The following is a 22420-nucleotide window of genomic DNA, read 5'->3' as shown; positions in this document are numbered from 1 at the left end:
CATTATGAGTATTTCTTAAATAATATTTCACAAATTAAGATCTTGTTTTTTGAAACTTTTATTCAAGTAAAAGCCAACGTAACAAGGTAGCCGCAAAGATATAAAGAAAATAATTTGACGTCACTATAATAGGTGCCTGCACAGTCGTCATACTAAAATGCAGCCACGACATAAAATATGAAACTAGGCATTTATATTTCTATACTTTTTAGTTTTTATACTAAAGAAATATAGCATTATTAAAATGGCAGTAGGTATTTGAGTATACGATAAGGCTGACATTCGATCGATATAGTTTCTGGCCTATACGAATCGTGTAAATATCCATTACCTAATAAATTATGAAGAATAAAACCACACGCCCCATTTTATCTGTTTGATTTATGAGATCTGGAGATAAAAAAAAATATATATATATTTTTTATATAGGTATGTACACATTGAAACAGTTAAAAATTTTGAGTTAAATATAATCACACGTTGTACGAATGTTTTAATATTATTATATATAAAAATATGATATATTATGAAGATACTAAGTATACCTAAACATATACACTCATTTAATATGCAGATGCTATCATGACTGGTGAGAATCAAAATTACCATTCTTATAAAATATATTATACAGACAACGATTAGTTGAAAATTTTGGTGATTTTTATCACAATATTGTTCTGAATTGATATCCTAATTATTAAAGCATACAGGTAATTTTGTATCGCTCAAATTGTCTGTAACAAACGGTAGTAGTTTTTACTACCCACTCAACTGCATAGGCTATTATGAATTATGACTGATCGCAGTGGAATATTAGTAGGCATAAATTAAAAGTGTGAACAAATGTAGGAACTAAAATATTATACATTTAATTGAACAATCGTATATCAGATCAAGGGAATATTATAATAGTGATAATAGAAAACATATAATTTTAAACCAACAATTTATTTTATGTTTTTACGTACATTATATTAGTTTTGGTAAAATAATGAAAAATAAAGAAACTGTTCACGGCCTGAAGTAGGTTTGAGCAGCCATCGATTTTAACAGTTATCTTTTTATATTTTATTATATATTGCACCATGGCGTATAGTATGATGTTGAATAATAATGTTCAATCTTACACTAAATAACGAATCTAAAAATGTAAAATCTCAAACACACACGCGCACACATGTATTGTGGTACATACATACACACAAGTGGTCTTAAATATATACATACATACATACATACAGGCCCGTATTAAGGAACAATGTATGGGGGAGCAAATATAAATATGACGCCCCTAATATTCAGTATACGCTATTTTTTATAAGCAAATAAACGAAAAAAAATTGTTATCGCTACGCTTAAACAGACGTTTTACGCATACATTTTTTTCACAAAAAAACTTAATGCTTACTTATTAGTCATCTAGTCTAGCTACAAATATTTTCTTTTACAATATATATAGAAATACATGAACCAGACACAATTTATACAAATCATTACATTTTGAAAAAAATATTGTATTATAGCTATATAATAATAACACACAAATTCACAAACAAAACTGTACAACACTATACTTAATGGTCACTAACTGTCAAGACTATGCTATTATTATAACGATAAAATCTATGGTAAAAGTTTAAAAATCATTAAAATATAATCGAACAATAAACTACAGAGTCGTAGTAGTAGGTACTTACATAATAATAAATTATATGCTGGCCATAGGCGCAAATAGCATTTGAGATTTGGGGGGGGCTAATAGGGCTAATAGGGCCTTACTTTGATAATATTGAATAAGCTTAAAACAAAATGTAGGAAATGTTTGGGGGGGCTATGGACATTTTTGAGGGGGCTTAGCCCCTAAAGCCCCCCCCCTCCCTATTTGCGCCTATGATGCTGGCCGCGTGGCGCTATAATAATAATATGTCAATATATTATGTAGTGGTAATATTAAAAACAACACGTGGGTACGAAAACAAGGTCCATTAGACTACAACAGCTTATTCTATCCCAATAAGTAACTAATAGTCCTAATATTAGATAACATACAATTTTAGATCTGACAAGAGACATCAAAAATTCGTAAGCTAAAATAATTAATATTTATTCTACTAAATATTTTATTTTTATTGTATTACGATAATATTATCGACTATTTTGCCACTTCTGTCGTCTGGAGCAGCTGCTCCTACCCCCCCCCCCCCCCTTGACGCTCCCTTGCATCCTTACATGCACACAGAGATACATATACATTATACATACATACATAGGTACCTACACGCATACTTACAAGTATTCTATTAGTCGTCCACTTACATCGCTCGTCTATAATGGCACATCATGTAGGTATGTTTGTGATTCTTCTGCGCCACTACACGGACAATCGACAATAAATTTCTTCAAAGCTCGTCTCCAGCGTGTTTACGTTCCATTAAATTTCCTTTTCATTACATATTGTTTATACTTTTTTTTTTCCGGTTCGCACATTGCGTGCGTCTGTCCAATCATTTCAATTTTTTTTTTTTTGTCTTTCATAACGCGCGATGTTAAATTGATCCTTTTTAAAAACTATTGACCCCGCTCGCGTCTAGAGTCAATTGATCGTTTGTCGTCGCATTACGATTGTATATCGTTGTCGGGTGCACATGACGTAGAGCTGTTTAAACGCAACACCACAGCCCAGTCTATTCGCACGCACGCACACAAACACTAACACACACACACTTGTTATATGCACCACACGACCGATTGGAGTCTTCCATTGGACGGAGCTGATAGCTTTTGACGTGGCTGTCTCTTTTACGTGAATAGACATTTCCGGACACCAGACACCTGACTTCCAGAGTGGTGCAACGGCCCTGGAATACCAAGTAACGATATTTATCTTCATAGAAAGCACGTTAAGTACCCACAATATTTTATTATATTTTTATTTTATCGACCAACAAAACGAAAATAATAAAAATAGGAACCAATCACGGCATAAGTATATTATTAAGTATAACTAATACTAATAATAGGTGGATGTGGAAGATGATGGTTAGAAAAGGACCGGACAGTTGGGCCGAGGTTTGAAAAATAATACGCGTTGCCTTACCCGACGGCCCTCCTGCGGTGGTCTTTGAAATTTACTTTCTGTATTTTCTTTTTTTTCTTGAAATATAAATAAATAGACCATAACTATTCCCGTGTTGACCCTTCGAGTGAAAAGTAAAAAAACCTCCACCAGCGGGCGCTATCAACGAAATGCTTGGATAAATATTTAATTAGCTTTGCTGCGTTTTAAAAGATGATTATTAATATTAAATATTTACCCATCCAGTGACTCGAGTGTTTCATCCTTTGAATTACTACGCATGAGAATATGATAATATTTTCGAGTGACCGTCACCGACCAGTGGTGCGTATATATTATTATATCGGCTACGCGTGTTTTACAGAACTTTCCCGACCAACACGTCCAGCAATAGCTGTCCAGTCCTTTTACTCTTGACTTCAAATGGATATGACCTTTTGCATTAAACACATAAATAGTACGTTTATCACATTTTTTCTCATATAAAGACAAAGTTTGGACTTAGGTCGTGACTTAATAAACGATCTGGTGTTGCTTGTATGCATGGTTGTATAATAACACTTTTTTGAAATAATAATAATGAATATGTCCATATTAATCCGATTTTATCAAAATCAATTTGTTACTGATTTTTAATTTAATTCTTGAAATGTAATACTAAAACACCTATATTTTATGAGTGGCATTTTCACAAACAACTCGAATTCATATTACATTATATTATATAGGTAGCCTATTAATTAAAGTTTGTTGAACGCCAGATTATAAGAATATATTAATATTCGTAATTATGACATATTTATAAATCACAGATGTACTTGTGACATTTCTAAGCGCGTAATAAAACATCATTACAATTAATTATACTATACAATTTATAAAAAATTGTATTTAAAAAAAAAAAAAAAATAGAAAAACTATTTGTTAACATCATCACTTATTTGAATCTTGTTATTAGTTACCTATCTAGTTAATTAATTTCCACGCTGAACATTTCGCCATTACACACTTACAATTATTTAACCATGTAGAGGTAGGTAATATAAAAAAAAAAAAGTTTTGATTTATCACAATATTCTTTTCACTGGTGTTTTATAAATTTATGTCGAGTCTATATGTTCATTGGCAATTTTAATTAAAAAAAAAACCTATGGTTATAGTTTATAACTAAAACTTATTGTATATTTAAAACCATAACACCATATAAAGATGGACTTAGTAATTACATTTCATTACTTCGGACATGACATAAATAAGAATAATGTGGTATCATAGCCTCCTCAATCATAATATATATTTATACGCAATACGAAGTATAGGTAGCATAGACAAAAATGTGTAGGTACAATTGATATAAATTAGTAGAAGGATTTTAGCAATTAGAAGTGCGTTACAGTTTCGCTTTAACTCGATAATATGGTGTTTTGGCAGGTGGGTCTATAAAGTCGTCATTATTAATCGTATAACCGGGAGCAACCACCAAATTGAGTTAGTAAAATTACTCCTATAAATTAGTTCCAAACTATCCACCAACCCTTAAAATCGATATTTCTGCCACCATCGCAACTAATTACAATGGCTATAAGCTCAGTAATTGGATCTATGAAAATCTACCAATCTTTGCCAGTTGCCAGTTTATCGAGCTTAAGCGGAATCAGGGTTCATCACTTGTCAATCCTCCTATTATTTTGTTCTGCATGTTTCATTAGTCAAATAATAACGGTATTTGTAAATTGTAAGACATTTAGTTGTTTATCAGTTATATAATTTTCACGAGTAATTAAAATTATAAATTAATCGAATAGGTAATATTATTTTTCAAGAAATAACTAGTTACGAAATTGAACAAACAAGATGGGTATCCACCCAATGTATTAAATTATTTTTAAATGTTTTCTATTTGAATACTGGGCAGTTGACTCTTTAATATTTTAATTTACCTACAGTGAACATTTTACTCGTTTAATTGGAATTTGTCTCAATGGCTGATTAAGATAATTAAAAATGCGAATATTGAAATTTAAAATTTTTAAAAAATGTTTTATTGGCTCATAAATTTAAAACCATATTATTTGAAAATATTTACATCACATAAAAATTTGTATTGCTATGTAATATAGTATTAGTATAGGATAGAAATGTTCACTAATAACTTAAACATAATAATATTTTGTCTTTTTTAAACTTTGTATACCACAAACCTATGTCAGTACTATAAATTGACTTCTTAGTTATTCGGTTACCTGCAACGTTTTTTGGCCTAAATTAATACACAGAACTTGATCTATATTATAAAGAATGCAGTTTTTTAATTTAATTTTAACAAGCAAAATTATAATAATATGTATTTTAATAATAAAATAGTATACAATCAATTTGCATAAAATAGAAACATTCTAAGGATAATAATTATTAATTATGTAATTATTATTATAATTGTTTATATAGTATATCAAAAGTGAACGTCCATAAAATATACATTGTATTCGTATTCCATTGACCAATTTCGTGTAATCCCTTAAAATATTTCTATATATTTATAAAAAATAAAATAATTAGTTTCAGGGTTGCTAGTATAATTATTTATCATCAACCACAATCGCCAAATTGTTATTTATTTTTTATTAATGAATCATTTTGATTAAAAAAAAATAATAATGGCCCCATATTATTATATCATATACAGTAATAGTATTGATTGTAAATAAAATAATATACAAAGAATTAAATTACCCATATTTTTTTACAAACTAAAAGTTCAAAAAGTAATCTCACTTGTAAAATTTTATTTGATTTATAAAATACGTAATAATATTATATTTAGCCAAAATTGTTAGATCTTCCGAGTTTTCACTAATACATATCACCAGCTATTTAAGAACCACGTTGATCGCCATCGCTTATTTATATATTTTTTTATCTCTTGATCATGTAAGCTTCCATTTCCGGTTCCCATGCATCTCAAATGGACTAGAAACTTGGAAACTTTTGAAAGCTATAAACAATTATCCGACTTATCATGCTAAATCTGATTAATTCAAATAAATTAAAACGCGTATTTTTTAAGCTAATTTCATAAATTACTAATGAGCCAATTACCCAATTAGCTACACAATATCTCTTAAATGACTATAGTCACAGTATATCTACTTAAAATAATTCTGTGAACAAATGTATTTTTATTTTTTATACAATTTTGAAAGTATGTATAGCAAAATATGCTATTTTTAATAATAAAATATGAATAGGTACAAAAAATAGCTGATCATGATCAATAAGACTAAGAGTTAATCTCACCATGTTGTGGCTCTTTTAGTTTGAGGGATAATCTTATAATGCTTAATAAGCTAAAATACAGACAAATTACCAAAACTTACGTGTATTATAATTTTAATTTTTAACTATGGTTGATATTTTGTTAAAAAAGATAACATTAGATAAATTCAGATTTTTGCAATAAATTTTAAGACATTTAAAAATCATATTATATTAATGTATACAAGAGCAGCATAAATGGTTTTAAGCTATATTATTTCAAAAACGGTTTTATAAAGTGAAAATTATAGTTTAAGAAAACAATTTCTTAGATTTACTTATAGCTACTTTGTTGTTACGTACATTAGCTGAACAAAAGGGTTGAGGTAATATAATCACTATAAAATAATCCAGCTGTGTCCCATAAAAAAATTTAAATAAAAACCACACTAATTTATTAAATTAATTATTGGGTATATACAATAGAATAAAAGGTGGGTAAGTGGATGTCGCTCTAGTGTACAGTAGGTTTCAAGTGGATCACTGTATAATGGATGGTATTAAATTGGAATTAAATGATATAATATCATTGTATAAGAAAAACGATTCTGAGCTAAAACGGTCAGTCAGCCTATGATATTACTAAGTATATTTGATGATACTATTGTGAACAAAGTAATTTATATATTTACCTATTTACGTGGAACCTATTTATTTATATTTTCAATTTCAATCCTTAGCTATAAAAGTTGAACATTTTTAACTACAAAATAATTATTAAATTTTAAATTTGATAAATGTTATCAAAATTAGAACTTTAAATGCTTTTAATAAAAAATTGTGACTATGTATTTTTAATAATTTTCAACTGCTATTGTAACAATATATCAGAAGCCTTGAATTAAATGTTCACGTTTTTTTACCCAACAAATACAATTTTATTGATATTTATAGAAAAAAAAACTAAATAAATGTAAAACTGACAATGACCGTAAACAGCCCAAAAAGAGTCAAACTATTTTCAAAATGGTATGGTGTGTAGAAAATGAAAATATAAACATTCAGGAAAATTGTCATGTATCTACAGTTATTCGTTTTTGAATAACAATAAAATAACAAAATCGCTACAAGAGAAATTGAGTGAATATCCAATATTGTAAAAATGTGAATTTCAAACGCTCATAAAAATTTAATTTGATTTGCTTGTAGACATTTTTTTTTTTTGATAAAGGTAGACAAGCTTACGAGGAATCTTTTATTACATTTTCCAATCTTAGATATTAAAAGAAAAATTTTTATGAATTCTCAACTCAAAATCATTTACTAATTTTCGTGATTTTTCCGTATTTTATCAAGATTTGAATTTTAAATGCATATAAAAAAAAACTGAGACTAAAGATATTTCATATTTGTCAAATATCATTGTAACAATATATAGTAGGAGCCTTGTATTACATTTTCAAGCTTTTTTACCTAGAAAATAAAGTTTTAATGACATTCATAGAAAAAAAGTCTAATAAAATTGGCAACAGAAAATGTTCATAAACAGTTCACAACAAATCAAAATATTTTGATAATTTTATCGTGTATAGGAAATGCAAATATAAACAACCAGTGAAAATGTCATGTATATACGTTAATTTGTTTTAGAGTAACACCAAAAGCCAAAATTAATTTTGTAAAAACCGAATTTGCGTATAAATTCCCGTTTTTCTTTAGATCTTATGTTATTTTTCCCGGCGCTTTTGAAAATTATTGAGAATTTTAAATTTTGATCTCCTACAATTACCAACTAGATTCACTTTCCCATTGAACAAGATACTGAAGTTGAAAATCGAAGCATTATTTTGGCTACTAATCGTGTACACAGACACAAAAATAAAAAATAAAAAACACACATAATTGTAAAACCAATACATTAATCGCTCCGTTTAGAATCTAATAGATAATAATTATTTTATTTTATATTTTCTGAATCACCCCAAACCCTTTCTCCCACGCTAGACCCTTAATTAACATGATCGATTTGTGTAATGTAAGAAAAATAGGTGTGCATGTGGCATTGTGACGTGGTCCAAGAAAACAAAAATTATGCGCTGGCGAATCCCCGTTTTGGATATTTGTATAAGAAATTAATTTAATCAAAATCATGAAATTCGCAGCTCGTTATCCACGAAGGTCAGAAGATTGTCTACAGTCTTAAACAATTTGACATTCAATTGCAAGCAATGATCGTTAATAAATTATTATGATCAACACTTGGATAAATAAATTGTCATTAAAATTAAATCAAGGAAACTTTAGAAAAATAAATGAAACTATTATAGTGTACTTAAATTTTTAATAAACGAACCTAGACGTTTTTAAGTTATATAATTATTTATGATCAGCTGAATAAAATATTAATGTTTTTTTTGTGAGCTACTTTTTGCTTGGTACTGTTTATTCAGTTAAATCTAATTATTATTTAATTCTGAGCTCAAAGTTTGTTGGACGAATTATTATTATTACACCAAGCACCTTTGGCAATATTGTCTTATAGTATGCATAAGTCATTCCTCACTCACTAACGTCTTACGATGTTTAAAAATAAATTTATATCATGTTCAATGTCAATTTACAGTAATGTTTAATTACTAACGAAACATAAAATGTACTCGTGCATGACGAGAGTCTATGATGTGTGTACGTATGGTATATTTGTTTAGAACTGAGAAGTATTAAATTCCGAGTATTTTTTAGTAATGTGTAATCCGAGATTTACAGAATATGAAAATTCGTGTAATGACTTTTTCTTACTTCCAGCTTAATAAAAGACAATTATAAAACTTGAAATAATTATACATAATGATTCAGTATCTTAATTTACAAGAACATTTTACACTTCGGCTATTGTTATAAACATGTAATCCACGTCTCGGCTTCATTAACTATTTAAAATTTGAACAACAGCTCAAACATTTAATTAAACATAATATTATATTAAACAGGTATGATTACAATAATAATTGTTTTCGTATTTTCAGAGTTATTTTATCTTGTATTGTATCGTTCGAATAATTGTAAGTCAGCTAGTAAATTATAGTAAAATTCATTTTTGCTGAAACAAACGTTATGTTCAAAAATACAAGTGTTTTAGGCATGGAAATGGTAAACGTAAGTACTAACTCGATTCGCACACTATTATGTAAAGCAATCATGACGTTTAATGCATTTTAATCTTCGTTGAATGAATATTTTCATACAATAAACTGATATTTACCAAAACATATCCATGCAGTAGTATAAAACACGTTTAACCGAATAATAATAATAAAAAAGGGAACTAAATAAAAATAAAATATGAAGTTTACACAATATTCATTTCGTGAGGATTATGTGATTTTTTTTATTCGTCTTAACGGCGGAGTGTTATGACGTACGCTCAGAAATAAACGAAATAATCGAGTTCAAACATTGCAATCGTATTTTTAGTAATGACAATAGAATGGAAAACGATGATAGAATAAAAAATATTTAAGGCTTCCGAAGGGAGAGGCGATTTTTAGATTTGTCTTCAAAAAGTAGTGTGTGATAGTACCATTTTGCATTTGATTATATAATATGAATAATATAATGATTTATAACAAAATTACGGAACCACCCAAAAACGTTGGTCTGAAATAGAAATCGACACAGACGAGTATCATCATAATATATGGTACCCTATATTTATTATAACGGTAGGTATCGAATCACCTTAAATTAAAATTTGAAATCAACGATAATATACAAAATTAGTTTACGAGACCGCAAGCTGTTTTTCCGGGATTGCGCATCATTTTCACCGGCACCATAATGCTAATCGTACGTGCACACCATTATATTTTCTTCCGTTCGAGCGTACCTAGATCCCCGGAATATTAATTATTTTGACTTCCACATTCAAATAGCTGTTTCCCGTTTTTGGTAAGATAAAAGGTATATTATATTAAGCTGTGCTGCCAGCCACCTATACTCGTATAGGTATGCACCGACACTCCAACGGATTTTTTACCATCACACGCAACCGACGTCATAATATTGTTGTTTTCGTTTATTTTCTTAGAAATCGAAACCTAATAAAAACGACTACCCAAAGGATATTATTATTATTATTCACATATTACACTGTATACCTACACACACGCTTCAATAATAAATTATATTGCATGTTATATTGTATAGCGTATGAACATGTTTTAACGTAAGCCCAAGGATTATCCTGGTGCCTCAGCCGCGTATAATATGGTCGGAATTGACGTAGGAGATTCGCGCGGTTCCCAAACATCGGACATAACAACATAACATTATTTTTTTATTACTATTTCTTCCCCGTATTACGAAAGCTTTCATTATTCATATTATACGTTTCGCTCATGTTTCTCTCTGTTTTTTTTTTTTTTTATATTTATATTTATAGTTATTATTCATTTTGGCATGCGCACACAGTCTTTATTGTTATACCTAACTATAATTAATATTTTGTTATCATCGCTTTTATTATTATTATTTTTTTTTATCTTTGTGGTTGAAGATGTGGAGTATTGCATAAATGTGTAAAGTGGGTGTGAACTTCATGCGATTTGTGTATTCCTATCCCTCCACAGGGGAAATGTACGTGGTGTCAGGATCGTTCACGTTAGGGGTGGTGAATTTATTTCCCTGAGATACGCCAGCAAACTCTTTTACAGAACGAGGACAATAATAATACACACAATGGCAGGACACGTGCGTAATGCTCATAACTCATAAGTCATGCTATAGCTATGCTTGTCGAGCCAAAAAGACCAATCGAATTCCTAAAGGATATTTTTAGTACATTGTTATTAAATATAAGTGATATTCGTACGTTTTCATGAAATATCCTAAGGAATTCTTCAGACAAAAAAACTCCTAGCATTTATGTCACAACCAGCAGTGACCAAATATGTTGTTATTTCAAATTTAAACTTTATACGCATCTAAATAATATGAATCTAAAAAACTATAATAATAATATTATATAGCTGCACAAACTAAGCTAAAATTATTGCTATAATTTTACACATTTATAAATATAACAAGCGCCATACACATATTTTATAATAGCCAATAGGATCTATCATGGTTATGTTACAACGTATTTAGATTTTAAAAAATATCCAGTAAAACTTGAATTTATGAACACAACAATACAAGAATTTTTTAATGAAAGAATAACTTTAAGGTTTATTGTACTTATTTAATGCTTAGGTAAAAATAGTTGAAAAAGAATTGAAAGGTTTTTAATGGAAAAAAATATATACCTGGATAGATACCCATTTATAAAACATATAATACTTATAAGACAATGCTTCTCCATTTTTATTTCTATGACGACAGTAAAAAAATGACCTTATAAAATATAATAATGTCCAGCATACCGGTTCAGTACCACTAGTATATTTATCTATGAATTATAATACATAATATGTGGTACACAACTGATAAATAAAAGCATGTACATTACAAGAAACCAATAAAAAATCCAATTTATTTGATGTTTATTTAAATTAAATAACTGTCGAAAATACTTAAATTACTTATATTTAGGACCCATACTAAATTGCATACATTTATAATAGAAATTCACCATAATATATTAATTCGTATTTGATTCTGTTATCATAAAAACAATTGATCGTTTAAATTAATTTTGGTTGTAATCAGGGTTTGCATTTGAAAAAAAAATCCGTTTTATGTTATATTCAGTTAAAACGTTGTTCAACTTTTGCGTTTATCGTTATACAGAATTAAAACGTTATCCAAGTTTTGTGTTTATCGTTATTTAAAATATTATTAATATCTATCAAACTTAAAAGTAATAACTAATGGGTAGATAATGGCCCGAATATAATATAATCAACTCTTAGATTATTAGATTGTTTGCATGAAATAAATGTTTCTACGAAACCAATAGACCTTTTAAATAAATAAATATTAAAATATTTCGTTTTGCGATATTTTTTGTTCAATGATATTATATAAATTACGTTATGCATTATTTTTAGTTTAATGATATTCTATAAATTACGTTTTACATTATGTTTTTTTTGTGGTATTTATTTATTTTTTATCATCGCTTTCTGTTATAATAACTTTAAAAATTTCAATCATTTTTTTGTCAAATATAACGTTACTATAACGTTTGCAAGCCCTGGTTATAATATTATAAATACGAATTAAATTTGTTAATTGTTCTGAAATAGAATAATTGTTTTATGGCTCTCCAAAATAATAAATTTTTCTAATAATTAGGTACGCAAGTTTAAAAATATTTTTCGGTTAAAAATGTAATAAAGCTTTTAATAATTTGTACGTGGGTATTCATTATTATTTTATGATAACACATGGTCCTTAATCCTATGACATATTTTATGGGGTGGTTCAAACCCCCCCCCCAGGACCAAAAAAAAAAAATTGTGATATTATTGATGAATTTCTTATTATTAATCATGCGTGTATACACAAACATACGTCATAATAATATGACTAGGTATTGAGTATACACTATACTTTACCAACCATGAAAAAAGATTTCATAACGAAATTATGGGTGCCGTATATCAATCAAAATAGGCATTTGATCGTACACAGTCAGATAGTTGCGTGTGGACATAAATACCATATTAATATTTTCATTATCTCGAGTCGACTGACTCGATTGGACAACGGAGAAAAAACCGATTATAATCGTTGAATTTCGCGTGAACGACAATATACGGTGAAATAGATTCTATTTTTATAGCAGTATCGTAAATGACCATGTTAAACATGTTCGTTAAATAATATTATGAAATTTTCATTCATTCTGTTCTATTCTGCCAAGAGGTTATTTTGCCCCATCTATATTTATGTTGGAGAGCCCACTCGGGTCTGCACATTGTTTTTTTGCACAGTAAAATATTCACCAAATAGGAATAGTTCAAATTTAAAACAATTCATTTTTTTATATTATTTATTATTACTAACTGTTATATTTTTAAACAATATAATAATACCACAAGTCAAGAATTTGCTTAGGACCTTTAACATAGTATTTTAAATTATTATCGTTAATCGAAGACCGAAATATCCTCGTAAGTTTCCCCTCCCCCAATATTTAGTTTTGGAAATTTTTTTTTGGCCGATATTTCGTACGGAATTTGTACAAATTTTTTTCGAAGTTATACAAGAATTTGTGTGGGGAGCTATAGAAACGTTTCTCCACCTCCCCATCTTATTTCCAAAACTACTTATTTATATGAAACTTCTATGCAGATATTTAGTTCGGAATTTATACGAATTTGTACGACCTTAAGCGAAATTTTTCAAAAAATCCCTTACAACCGAAAAAAGCATTTTCCTCATATGCCGTTTCCCCAGCCCCACACCAAACTAAAATTAAGGTTTCGTACGAAACATTTTATTTATAGGTAAAGGTGTTAGATTGAATAAGTATCTAATGCGCACGAAGCGACCAAATTTTTTTTCAATTTGGGGGCCGCTTCAAATATTTCCCTGTAACATAAATACTACATATCTACCTTTGATTCTGCAGTTGGAAAATGAATTAATGTTGTAATTAATTTTAATAGGGAAGACTTATTAGGTCTAGCTATGCTCTCGATCATTAAAAACGATTCAATTACTCCTGATGAAGTGCTGGTTGAACTATCCAATAAAAAAAGAATACTAACATTTTTAATATAAATAATTAATAATATAATATATAATATTCTGTGCATACTATATACATATTAAATAGTATTTAACTGTCATGAGTTAAGTTAATCTTTGTATTTGTTTTGTTATTTTGCCTATTAATATTTATACGTTTAATGTGTTTGATTGTTAGGAAAATGGGTAGTTTTAAAGAGAAGGTTTTAGTGTTGGTTATTTTTTTTGAACCCCTCCCCCTCCCCCCAGAGCAAATTTGAATGTACGCCACTGGAGGAATATATCACTTTAAAATTGAAATAGCTGTAACGTTTTTTTCTCCGAACAGTTTTAAATATCGCTACCTAATGTATCAAATAAAGTGGTATGTATAATATTATATTAATATTATGATACAATGAAGCTAACTGTTGATACGGAATGAAATGTAAAAAGAGCTGTCTATCGTCCTTCCAGGACCAAAGATTTCCGATAACCGATATTATGACGTAGGTACAATATAATATATAAGTATATTATTTTCTAGCCGATATTTCGTGTAGCATATAACACATTTTATGACACTTGTCGTTTTATAGGAACAGTGAAATTCCAAACATCAAACACTATGTTTTGTTCAAGTTATTTTATTCTTTAGGTAGGTATGTTTGTTATTTCTACTTAATCCTACGTTTGTTTAGATTCCGTTTCGTTTAAGTCATTCTTACGGGTCTAAAAAATGTCTCACCATTATTCGCAGAGATATCACCACACTTATACCGTAAGAACAAAACACATTCTGTTCAAAAACACATATAGGTGTTCTCCTATTGATTCACATGCATAAACATAAAACATTTGCCGTATTTGAATTTTTTAAATTCTTTAAAACATAATATTATTATCATACTGAATGAATTGAACATAATAATAAGTAATCTTAAAATAGATGCCAATACAATTACCTATTTTTGTAATCTAATATAAAATAATAAATAATAGTTAGCAAATATTCAGTACTATTTAATATATTAAAATGTATAACATAAATGTAATTATTTTATAGTTTGAAAAGACGCGTATAATCCACAATATTCAAGCACATTTGAAACCATTAGCGCTATCCAGTGAAATAATTCCTAAGCTTAAGTACCGGCACATAATGCTACACAGTGTATATTCGTGTAAATATACTATACCGAATACGCTAGCATTATAATTATTGTTAATATCAAAATATCGACTATTAACTACCTTCTTAATAATTTTATATTCCAAATGGAAATGCACTTTGTGATTATTTTGAATTTAAAATTTAATATTTATTTCAGTTAAAATCATTACAAAAATGATAATATAATAATTATTATTAATCAGTGTATTATATGGCTGTATTTTTTTATTTATACTTTATGATGGAATTTTAAAATGTGTATAACTTGTATTATTAATATTTATATTTGCATTGCAAATTGAAAATTGAAAATCAAAAAAACCTTATTTTTACTTATATAAACCCTTAAAACTATAAATTAAAATTGTAAGTAGTATCTAAACTTCTGTCTATTTTCCATAATTAAAAATAATTTGGATTAATAATTTCTAGTTTTGTGGTAGGTAGGTAGGTATACTATTTTAGTATATCTGACAAGTAAAACCTATACATTTATAAATTCATGGTACAAAAAATAAAATAATAACTCTCATTGGCTTTTGAAACGTGATAAATCATCATGTCATAATATTATAGGTAATATCACATGTACTTACCTAGTTATTAAAAAACATAATTGGAAAAGTAGTGTATTTACTATATTGTAAAACGATGATACGAATCGTATTTACGATTATTACATTAACTATTTCGAACATAGAATAATTTTAATGATCTTTACGTGTTTGTAAGACAGAGTCAACATTGGCACAAACATTATACCTGTACGATACTTGTTTTATTTTTATTCGATACACTTTTTATATAAAAAAATATATTTTATAATATGTAAAAATAAATATTAAAATAAGATGGTCACATTACTGTGTATTACATTGAGTAGGTATAATATCTTAATTTTTTACTTAACCTGTATATTGAACGGTTTAAATGGCCATTCTTATTATACAGGTATAGAGATTACTTTTCAAATTATATTAATACTGTAAACTTACCATCTTATTGTTAAAGTATATATATTTAGTATTAAAATGTGTGATGGCTGATAGTCTATAATAATTGCTCTAATTGAATACCTCATTGCCCTAAAGTTATAACAGCTTAACAATTCTCTATTATTTAAGTAGTTTTAAGTTTACCTGACTTAGCCTGTTAAACTTGCCTAGGCAGTGATATAACAGTGATATATTACACTATAAATATATTTCTTAACGTAAGGAATAAATTTAGACAATTACATAATGATGATAGTAAATATTGAAATACTTATAATAATAGTTATATAATAGAAATAGGTTGAATATATTATAATTAAATATTAACATTGGTGTCTTCTTTTTAAATATTGTTTTTATCTTATTTATATATGCATACAATTCACATAATATTATTAATTTTTATTTTATTATATGAGAACATCGTGGGGGCATCCAAATTTGAGTCAACGAAAAGTAGGTATGTTGTCTGGATGGTAGTGTTACAGACTGCTGGAATGTTTTATGTAATCGAAGAAGTTAATTTAAACCATATCAATATAAATTATAAAGTTTGGTTGGAGGGTGCTTGAAATTGGTGTCCAGTGTTTTATAATTGAGTATTTCGTACAAACCAGGGTGCATCTTAATATTTTTGATTGGAACATTTTAATTTAATTTAAATTTGTTTTGGTACAATTGTATTAAATAGGCTTAAAAATGCATATCATCTTCACGCATGTATTCATTTACTAATCAATGTCAACTATAATGCTTATTATTGATATTATGTCCTTCGTAATAACTAATATTATCAAAATTACTATTATTAGGACTCAAATTTTATACGAGTTTCATAGTTTCTACATGTTTTTGAATTTTTTATGTGTAACAGACCAAGCTATAATAACTAAATTCGTACATTTTATAAAAGAAAATATGCACATTGATATTTTTAGTTCCTACCTACCTACCTACCTACCTACCTACCTACCTACCTACCTATATTTTCTAAATAAATAATTCACCTTTAATTTTATTACCTACTTATTAGTTATTTAAAACATAATATTGTTGAACATAGGTATGCAAAGGTATTTTATTTTTTTTAAGCTTTTGCAAAGTAGACAAAATCCGAAATTTCTACTACCTATGACAATTAACTTTGATAAATCCATGTTTTTGTTATAGTCTGGCGGTATACATACGCCACGAAGACATATTATTATTAAATTTGATCAACCAGTTGGTCACTAAAATGTGTTAAAAAATAGTTATTTAATAAAAAAAAAAATATAATGATCTTATATGTAAGTATAAAACTAATAGTTATCTAAGAAGTCATAATTTTGAATATTTTTTTTATATTTAAAATTGTTGTTTGCATGTTTTAGATATAATATCTGTATATTTTACAGGCCTTGACTATAACCTTCCTTGCCTTAATTATTACCATTAAACTTTTTTGAAATTAATTGATTTGTTTACGACTAATATGATGTCTTGTGTTTGATCATAGCACAGAATGTTCGGTGTCAGATAATATTATTTGGATAATAATAATATACAGATTCCGTGTGCCATCACCTCATCTTCTATTATTTACTTGATGGAAAGACACGAAGACACAAGTTTTCTGATCAGTCACTCTGTAGTATTAATGCGGCTCTATATGCTCTTATCTGACGATTATTTTATGTCAATAATATGAATATTTTGTTACTTGTGAATATTCCGAGTAAACCATCTAAGTAATTTTCAAAAAAAATTGTCTGCTACTGAAATGTTCTTTTTACCTGATATATAATATATAGAGTGATTCAAATCCTCTGTTATTTTAGGCCCACTTTAATATTCCAGTAAACTCCTTCAACAGGCTAAACATTATGACGTGCATGACTATTTGAATAACAATTTAACCTAACCTTCATGTTTTGGTTGTAAGCAAAAAAATACGACAAATACAACCAATCATATTAACATAATCGTGGATTTGAAATACAATGATAATATTCAAGAAATATTGAACAGAAATCTGTGCATAATAATATAATTATAATATTTTGTTTTGTAGGTGACGGTGTGGTAGAAAACGATCATCCCGATAACGAAATCGACGCCGTCATGAAATCGACGGCCAATGGTGGATCGTCCGACGGATCAGTGGAGGCGGCGATAATTGTAGCGCAGGATAACGGGGCCGATGACCGGGCAGCTACCACCATACAGGCCGTGTACCGCGGTTTCCGGGCCCGGAAGTACGTGGAGGCCGTGAACGCGGCCGCGGTAAAGATCCAAGCGGGCTTCCGGGGCTACCGGGTCAGGCAGTCCCTGAAGAACGCGGCCCCGTCCACGGCCACAACGACCACGGACGAGAGCCAATGTTGGTCGGATGACGACCAGAAGTCGGTCGTGTCCGTCACTTATGCGCCACTCAAAGAGTACGGATGCGAGCCACGTGGTGCTGGCGATGGACGAGGTGATAATGGCAGTGATGACGGTGGTGACGGGCCAAGTCCAGTTGTTGGTATTGGTGACAGTGTTTCCGGTGTCCCCGGCAACGTTGGTGACGGTGGAGGGGATCGCGGTGGTGATCACGGTGGTGATGGTGATGGCCGAAGTGGTGTCGGTAATATTGGGGGCGCTCATGTTGATGCGGGTCCTGGAGTCATTGGTGTTGGTGTTTACGAGGACGACGACGATGACGACGATGAGCTGCAGACCGGCGACGACGAAGTTTTCGAGCGCGATGACAAGGACATCAGTGGCGGCGACAACGTTGGAAATCTGGTGACGAAGCCGACTACTACTTTGTCGGAACCTGCTACTCCGACCGAAGTGTCCACGCCAGACAATGCAGCAGAAGCAGACGAGCTGGTGCAAGCGGCTATTAAAATACAGGCAAGGGTCCGCGGTTTTGCGGCCAGAAAACGCTTTAACGAAGAAAAGAACGACGGCTCCGACAAAAAATAAACATGTCCAAAAAAATAATATTAATATAATAAAAAATATTTCATTATAATATACAACACACTCCTCGATTTAAAAAAAATCGAAAATTTTTGTCTCTCCCTCTCTCCAATTGTATCCCTAAACCTTTATATATCGATCTGTCCACCTACCTATATACTCTATCTGTCCAACATGCTCTCAGTCTTAATTTAATGCCAGTCTTATAACAATAAAAATAATAATATTAAAACAATTTTCGTACACACGGACGACAGACACCAAGAATTATTACGCGTACGAATTATTACAGTATATACTCTGTATACGGTCGTTTTACGATTACTCACTCAAAATAATAAGTACGATAAAAACATTAAAATCATTTTTTAAAAAAAGTGTGTATTGACACATATTTCTCACGTCGCACCGAATTTATTTCAAACATTATACCGGAAGCTTACAGATATTAATTTATAGAATATATTTTCTAGTTAATACAATAATTAATAGATCCTCGAACTTTTACAACACCAACTACGATATGTCTGTCGCCCGAGATTTAATTTTAAGAACATTTTCGTGTTTTATTGTACTATATTCATTAAGTTTATAATATTTACTCGTTGCCCAAACAATAAATTAATGAATCAAGTAGTGTTTAAAGTGAACCTTAATTTGGTGTCTCATACATTTGCTTTGTCAATGATCCAATTACAAATTAAGGTTAATACAGATATTGGACAATTCAGTGAAAAAATAATAATTGTTATGTATACCCATTATCCTTATTTATGTTTAATTAGATAAAACAATTGTGTGGTTTAAAAATTATAGAAAAGTAAATATAAAAATTATATTAGGTTTCTATCAAGTTAATGCTTTATTAAATGTTTGTAGAATAGTTATTCTAGCTACTTTATTTATTGTTTAGTTTAAGTTTATATTCATATTTAAACATATTTAGTACCTACCTATCTGATTAATATCATACTACAAAGTATTCACCTTAGTTTATTGTTTTTTTAACTTTATTTATGTGTTGGAAAAATATATTCCATAGAAGTTATTATATATTATTAGATAATTATATTCATTGTAGATATAGATAATAACGATATGGATAGGACACAGTTGAGGAAAATAACGTATACTTATATCGAGTATCAACTATCAATATAAAAGGGTTTCATTTGCCTTCCCCTCCGAGACAGTGGATTCAAATATATTTAACATAGACGGGGCATATCCATATCTTTATTATCTATGATTGTAGAGATATTATACATAAATATGATGTATTTTGGATGTTATTTCTAAACAAATATTAGTTAGTTAGCTTATTATATAAACATTATAGGTAGGTAAATTTGAACTTTTTTGATTTTAATCCAACCGAGGAGACATAGCTCTATAACTACACTTACAGCAACCTAATTAATTATCATTTGCTAAATAATTTTCAGTTTCATAGGTATTTAAAATTTGTTAATCTATAAAAATAAGTCGACTAAATATACAATGTAAAAACTATTCTGAAACAGTACATATTATGAAATATAAAAAAGAATGATTTAAAAAAATTTAAATAATAATTGCCTGTAAATTGTCATTTTTATTAAGTATTTTATAAATATAATATCATTGCCATAACAACTAACATTGTTTTATAATGTGTATTGTCTATAATATTATGTTTAACTATTTTTCATATTTTATTTGAAAACTTAATCATAAATCTTAATACAAAAATTACTTATATTACTGTACATACAATATTATAAATTAGGACTCCGATATTATCAACAGTAAAAACTACGTTTTTATTTAATATAAAAAATCAAAAAAAAAAAAAAGATAAACTTTAAACCATTTACACAATATTAATATTTTTTCGTTTTTTATGAACCCATGACATATAAATATTATATCGACACAGATATTTTTAACTCTAATTGTTGATGTTGCTTGTTGATAAATAATACAATTTATAATATAAAAATAATTAATAAATTCACTGACAAATACTCAATTAATTGGCAGTTTAACTGGCAGTTAAATGTTTCAAAATGTGTTCAATATAAATAAATACACAAGGGATACAAACATTTATTTTTTCTTTAGTATTTTTACTTTATTTTTTTTCGATAGCTCTCATTCATTGGTATTTTTATCAAAGAATAACGTGTTTCATGTTTAACAAATAATAAATCAAAATATAAATCGTTTCAACACGTTTCAAATAAGTTGAATAAAATACAAGCACGTTGAAAATACTTTATTTAATAAACTTAATAGTAATATTTTTACAGCTGTATAAGATAATATTTTTGGGGCTGGTAATTATTATGCACCGATGAAAAAAAGATTAAACTTGGCATAATTTTTAGAGCTATGTCTCATATTTCAGTATATTTTATCTATGTGAAGTGTATTGTTAATTTTCAAAATGGTATATAGTTAAATTATAATATTATACATATTAATCATTTAATCAAAAACTTAAGGTATAAACACAATTGTATTTATTTTTATTGTTATGTTATCGATGTATTACTCAAAATTTATTGTTTTTGTCATAAATCACATACGAATATAACTATTTTCGTTTACAATACGTGTGAAATATCCCGGATTAATGTACACTAAGGGGGAGAAGCAAGTTTAATTTCAACAGGCCGTATCAACATTTTGACAGAATAAAGATAGTACCTATGAGTAGAGTGTAATGGGGCAAAATATCGAGTTTGTGTTTTTGTTTGTTTAAAGAATAGAAATATTTTCGAGGAAAAGGAATACCATACATTAAATCCTTTATATATCCTCTAGAAATGCAGTAGGACGCATTACCTGTGTCCCCAGGGAGCGAGATGTTTGTATCACTATCAGAGAGAATAAGCTCGTATGATGCTAAAAGGTCACTGAGAGAATGACCGCGATTGAAACCCAGTAAAATGGAAGTCTTGTAGCTCAAATCATTCTGATTGCGTATCATGTTAAAGAAAAACTACTTTTCACTCGTAACTAACTTGAAATTATTTCACAAGTAACGAAACTCAATTTAAATACAGGCATATTAGGTGTTTTTATTTTTATTTTTAATGAAAGTTCGATATAAATACAGGCAAAAAAATTCATTTGATATCAATTTATTGGTTGACCTTTTGAAATGTAATTTACAATTCAAATTCATAATGGAAATTCCGGGACCAATCCACTACCTAGGTAAAGGTTATTATTCAACATTAATACACAATTTTTATTACGATGGGATACGTGATTTTTAAAAATAGTTTGATATTATTATTGGATTTT

General features: G+C 28.6%; 1 protein-coding gene across 5 annotated transcripts in view; it reads left to right on the top strand.

Annotated features, from left to right (window-relative positions):
• The window catches only part of LOC100164443, a 195675-nt gene extending 175034 nt beyond the window's left edge, over nt 1-20641 (top strand). For all 5 annotated transcript variants that reach the window (XM_029486923.1, XM_029486916.1, XM_029486927.1 and 2 more), the window contains exon 5: nt 18231-20641. In XM_029486923.1, the coding sequence (XP_029342783.1) occupies nt 18231-19129 (899 nt within the window). In that variant the 3' untranslated portion in view covers nt 19130-20641. The remainder of the gene's footprint in view (nt 1-18230) is intronic.
• The last annotated feature ends 1779 nt before the right edge of the window (nt 20642-22420 follow it).

The sequence above is a fragment of the Acyrthosiphon pisum genome, chromosome X, assembly GCF_005508785.2.
Source record: "Acyrthosiphon pisum isolate AL4f chromosome X, pea_aphid_22Mar2018_4r6ur, whole genome shotgun sequence".
NCBI classification, from domain to species: domain Eukaryota; kingdom Metazoa; phylum Arthropoda; class Insecta; order Hemiptera; family Aphididae; genus Acyrthosiphon; species Acyrthosiphon pisum.
This window is presented reverse-complemented; position numbering and strand designations above follow the sequence as displayed.